General features: G+C 43.0%; 1 protein-coding gene across 2 annotated transcripts in view; it reads right to left on the bottom strand.

Annotated features, from left to right (window-relative positions):
• Window positions 1-2469: 2469 nt before the first annotated feature.
• LOC145356109 (transmembrane protein 233) overlaps window positions 2470-6000 on the bottom strand; it is a 34235-nt gene continuing 30704 nt past the window's right edge. The window contains exon 3 of one of the 2 annotated variants that reach the window (XM_080208715.1): window positions 2470-2616. In XM_080208715.1, the coding sequence (XP_080064841.1) occupies window positions 2611-2616 (6 nt within the window). In that variant the 3' untranslated portion in view covers window positions 2470-2610. Of the gene's footprint in view, window positions 2620-6000 lie in introns of both variants that reach the window. The other variant, XM_080208714.1, reaches the window with a different exon arrangement.

The following is a 6000-nucleotide window of genomic DNA, read 5'->3' as shown; positions in this document are numbered from 1 at the left end:
GCCATTCATTGTCCTGATTTGGAAATATATCACCGTTCCTTCGCAGTCGCTGGGTCAAAATCCTGGAATTCCTTCCCAAACGGCATAGTGAGTCGACCCACAGTACACGGACTGCAGTGATTCAAGAAGGCAGCTCACCACCACCTTGTCAAGGATGATTAGGGATGGGCAATAAATGTTGAACAGCCAGTGATGTTCCAAAGATGGGCGGGTTAGGTTGATTGGCCCTATGTTGGTGGACTAGCTAGGGTAAATAGGTGGGGTTATGGGGATAGGGCCTTGGTGTGAATGTGGTCAGTACATACTTGATGGGCTGAACGGCCTCCTTCTGTGCTATGTATGATTTCGTGATTTCATTAAAAAAAGGTTGACAGAGCAGGATTGAGGCCCTCATACTTCTATGTGGCTTGTTTACTGATTGGGTAAACTCACCAAGCCAGGGAGCAATTTATTTTCCTCGGATAACTTGGGGAGGTGGGGGCCGGGTTCGGATATTCCTTCAGACTGTTCACTTCCCTGCTCATTGCCGGTGGCAGCTCATTAATCTGCAGCCATTGGAACGTTCTTGGTGGCACAGGTACACCAATGGAGGGCAGTCAAGAGAAAACAACCCTTTATTTCAAATGTAACTGAGGTAAATAGATCAGAACAACCGGCATCCTTAGGACTCACCAGATCACGCAATTAGGCCCAAGAGATAGGCAACTCCATGACTCAAATGTACAATATTAATTTTGAAAGAAAGGACTCATCTCTTAAAATGTTCTTTATTTCATTCTCACTAAACTGTACACCCTTTTTCTAACATGTACCAGAGTCACCGTTTTATTTACAAAAGACAGCTTTGAAAATGTAGATAAATATCACATCATCCGACACTGGAAGAGAATCTCATTTGTAAACACGAAACAAGAATAAAGGCCAGCAATTCCATTCCCTGTTATAAGTGTTTCTCTCACTGCAAAGAACATGACAGTGGCAGAATGTCAGTGGTGAATATATTCGCTATGTAAGTTAAGAGCAGTAGTTATCTGTGTAGAGGGGTGAATTTGTCCCACACAGCAGGATCTGACTTTATACAGGATTACTAATTGCATCGAGTCACTAACATTTCAGTAAAACACAGTGGTGACTGGGTGAAACTTCCACATAATGCCCTTTTGAATCACAAACCTATCAGTGAAATGATATTGTCCTTTCTAAACGTGGGTTGTGGCTGCAAAGAGTGGTTGCCGCTGTATGACGCTGGGGAGGTGTGCTGGCGATTACAGGGCCGTTACTACCTTTGGCTGTAGGTTTACCAACTTGATCACAGTGGTACAAGGCGAAGGTCCACCACCACTTTTTCGAGGACAACTAGGAAAGGCCGTCCTGGCAATGCTGATATCCCGAGAATGAATTCTAAAACATCACACTGAGAACAGTTGGAGCTGGTGAGTTGAGCATGGTGCACATGCTCATGTTACAGGGTATTGGGTGGTTTTGGTGTTTTTCTGGCGAGTGTTGACACCAAAATGTGAGTGATGCACCTCATTAAATCATCAACTACAATATAGTCACACAAACATACACACATTGAGATCGAGCTCTTTCTCATTTGTACCTGAAACTTGTACCTGACAAAGGGTCGTGAAGGAAGCCCAGTCCATCACTCAAACCAACCTCCCATCCACTGACACTGTCTACACTTCCCGCTGCCTCGGAAAAATAGCCAGCATAATCAAGGACCCCACACACCCTGGACATTCTCTCCCCCACCTTCTTCCATTGGGAAAAAGATACAAAAGTCTGAGGGCACATACCAACGGACTCAAGAACAGCTTCTTCCCTGCTGCTGTCAGACTTTTGAATGAACCTACCTCGCATTAAGGTGATCTTTCTCTACACCCTAGCTATGAGTGTCACACTACATTCTGCACTCTCACCTTTTCTTCTCTATGAATGGTCTGTACAGCACACAAGAAACAATACTTTTCACTGATACATGTGACAATAATAAATCAAATCAAAGAACTCACTTCCTCTGCTATCTTCCCAGCATCTATCTTCAAATACCTCTGCTAAAAGATTGACAGGAGCTTGGTATAAATGTGTGCAATGCCATGAGCTAATATTGTGAGAGCTAACTTTCAAAGGATTATCTTTCTAATAAAATGATTAATAACCTATGTGATGGCGCCTAGCCATACGGTAAACATAGAGTGGGTCACAGTGAGAACTGATGTGATCGTCTGCACATGGGAATCCGTTTCTGCGCCAAATTAATTCTGGAGCCTAAAGGTGAGGTCTGATACATTTTAAAATAACTCCCCGAATTGCTGCCCAGGTGTTTCTGTGTTAATCCAGCTGCCAGATTTGATGGAGAAGTCTCTCTGGAACTCCCTGTTAGCAGGAAGCTTTGAAATAGTTTCGATTTTCCCTGATGAAAAGACGTGACTGGTTTTTTTTTAAGACTTAAAAAAAAACTGACCTCTAGCCAGCTGAGTAAGACAGACACGCCAATTACAATATAATCTGTACATGGTTGGCACTAATTACACGTAACTCCCTTCCTCACTCCAGGTTCTTGCTGGTAAATTTCCGAATCAAGCCGTTTTCCTTGGTGCCCGATCACTGCTGCTGCAAACAAAGGCAAAACAAACGGATGAAATAAATGGAGGAGGGAAAAAAAACAACTTGCAAATATTGGAAATCTGAAATTAAAACAGAAAATCACAGCAAGCCTGTCAGGATTGCAATGTGTCACAGGGCTATTACTAAGCAGGAATCTTGCCTCCTACTGATACGCCTACTGGGCATTTGCTTTTATTAGATTATAAATTGTAATATTAACAAATCAGTTAGAACTAAATTATATTTCCACACATATACTTATTAACAAAATGTTCAAGATATTCAAGAGTAAGGGGAGCTATTCAACCCAACCAGCCAAATCCTACTGGCCCCATTTCATTGTTTCAAAAATTAATCCACTATTTTATTCTCCACACTCCACTCCCTAGGCCCATTTATTGACCATTGTTGTACATAGAACCCCCTGACTAGTCCTAAATATGCCTCCTTTAAGTCTATCAGTATCCTGGAGATTACCAGTGACCAGAAACTGCACTGGACCAGCTATATAAATACTGTGACTACAAGAGTAGGTCCAAGTACTGCCCAAACTGTCAAAGAACTGTTAAAGCTGTCATGGCGTGTACCATCTACAAAATGCACTGCAGGAATTCACCAAGGTTTCTTAGGCAGCTCCTTCCAAACTCACAACCATTGCCACCTAGAAGGACAAGGGCAGCAGACACAAGGGGAAAACGCACCTGGAGGTTTCCCCTCCAAGCCAAACACCATCCTGACTTGCAAATATATCACCATTCCTTCATTGTCACTGGGTTAAAATCCTGGAACACCCTCCCTAACATACTGTGGGTGCACCTACACCGCGTGGACTGCAGCGGTTCAAGAAGGCAGCTCATCACCACCTTCTCAAAGGCAGTTAGGGATGGGTAATGAATGCTGGTCTAGCCAGCGACTGCCACATCCCTTGACTGAAACACATTCTAAGTCTGTTGATCTAGCAACATTGTCCATTAATAAGTGTAAGAAGTCTTACAACACCAGGTTAAAGTCCAACAGGTTTATTTGGTAGCAAACACCACTTGCTTTCGGCGCCCTTGTTACTCCTTCTTCAGGTGAGTGAGGGAGCAGCGCTCTGAAAGCTAGTGGTGTTCCCACCAAATAAACCTGTTGGACTTTAACCTGGTGTTTTAAGACTTCTTACTGTGTTTACCCCAATCCAACACCAGCATCTCCACATCACTAATAACAGGTCAGAAGGTTGGGACATTTGTGGAACTTTCAAACTTCATTATAAACATTCAGCTTCTTAAGTTTATGGCCAGTTTGTGGAATATTTCATTGTAAGATTACAGTAAACCAGTTCCTCCACAGCTTCTTAAAACAGTGAGTATCATTCCAGAATATTTGATTTTCAATATCTGTTTGTTCCTCATTGCTTCTTATCTTAGAAACAAAATGATGCTCAACTGTCCCTCTGTCAGCAGTGATTTATTTTCAGCTACAATTCAAAATATAATTTGGCCGTGTGTGGTGGCATTTCAATTTTATACATTGTGAAATATTTAATATTCCCATTTCACTGACGCGTTTTATATTCATATTTCATTTGTTTAATATACCTGTGACACTGGCCTACTTCATGAGATGTGTCCAATATATTCAATATCATAAGCGAGGCAAGGGAATACACAATAAATAGCAGGGTGCTGAGAGGTGCGGAGGAATGGGGAGATCTCAAACTACACATCCACATGGTGGGAGCAGGACTGGTGGGTAAAGGCAGATAATATGGTTATGAAGGCTCTAAGGAAACCTTTCCTTTATTCGCTGAGACCCAGGTTGTAAGAACAGAGAGATTACGCTCGAACAGTATGAAGCACTAACTAGAATATGGTGCACATTTCTGGTCCCCACAGGTAGCATGTGATCGCACCAGAGAAAGTTTTTAAAAGCTTATTTACTGGTGTCACAAGTAGGCTTACATTAACACTTAAGTAATGAAATTACTGTGAAAATCCCCGAGCTGCCACACCCTGGTACCTGTTCGGGTACACTGAGGGAGAATTTAGTCATGGCTAATGCACCTAACCAGCACATTTTTCAGACTGTGGGAGGAAACCCATACAGATACAGGGAGAATGTGCAAACTCCATACAGTGACCCAATCCAGGAATCAAACCCAGGTCCCTGGCGCTGTGAGGCAGCAGTGCTAACCAATGCACCACTGTGTTGCCCGGAAGGTACAACAGAGATTTGCAAGGATGCTGTCAGTTTTAGCGATGAGGACAGATTGGAGAGATTGGGTCTTTTTTCTTTGGGAAAGGGAAGGCTGAGGGGAAACTGGATTGACATGTCTACCTTACTTTGCATTGTTTGTGTATGCTTAAAACTGGACCAGCAGATGGGCACCACAACAGCTCACTGCTAGCTGTGCAGGTACATGGATTTGGGCCTGTGTCTGTGGGAGTTTGCGCATTCTCCCTGTGGTTGCGTGGGTTTCCTCCGGGTGCTCCGGTTTCCTCCCACACCCCAAAGATGTGCTCCTAGTCTGATTGATGTAACAAAGTGTCCCTAAATTATTCTCCCCTTAATCTGGTTTCCAATGGGGGTACCATAAGCATAGACATGGGTCAAGGGAGGTGTAGGAAAAACACATTGTTAAGATGGCGGCGTGGGCTCGTTGGGCCTGTTTCCCATGCTGTGTTGTTCTTTGTTCTTTGTTACGAGGGATGAAGATAGAGTGGATAGCAAGAACCTATTTATCCTTAAGAGCAAGGTCAATAACCAAAGCGCCAATTTAAATCTTGGTAGAGATGCTCCTGCTTGGGATGGTGACTGAGATGGAAATCCTCATCAAAGTATTCTATGTTTACTCGGAGTGTCATTAGCTACAGGACTAGGGAGCAATTGCTGAGTGAGGTTGGATTGTCCTTCTTTGGCTATCAGAGACACAATGGGCTGAGTGGTCAGCTTCAGTCTAAAATGTCTGTAAATTTCTTTCATCCGCATGGCATTGCTCTGTTTTGTGTGCATGACGTTGAACCCACTTCACGAGGCTTTCCAGTAGATGGAATATATCCTCAGAACAGACCTGTTCATATTTTTAATGGTTCTATGATACTGGCCATTTTCTTTGTGCCTCATATTTAATGCCTCTGTGGCACTGACATTCTTCACGTGTCTGATCAATGTAACATTTTACATTGCATTTCCTGTTTTCCGTGGAGCTTTTAATGAAGATTTCCACGGCTTTGATCTGTTTTATGTGTTTCACATTTAATATTGACCCTGTTTTAGTGTGCCTGATATAACAACACATCAACTGTATTGACCTGTAATTAATATTTAATATCATTAATCATAGAACCCCACAGTGCAGATAGAGGCCCTTCGGCCCATCGAGTCTGCACCGAACACAATCCCACC

This window comes from Carcharhinus amblyrhynchos, chromosome 20, assembly GCF_965287045.1.
Source record: "Carcharhinus amblyrhynchos chromosome 20, sCarAmb.v2.hapA, whole genome shotgun sequence".
In the NCBI taxonomy this organism is placed as follows: domain Eukaryota; kingdom Metazoa; phylum Chordata; class Chondrichthyes; order Carcharhiniformes; family Carcharhinidae; genus Carcharhinus; species Carcharhinus amblyrhynchos.
This window is presented reverse-complemented; position numbering and strand designations above follow the sequence as displayed.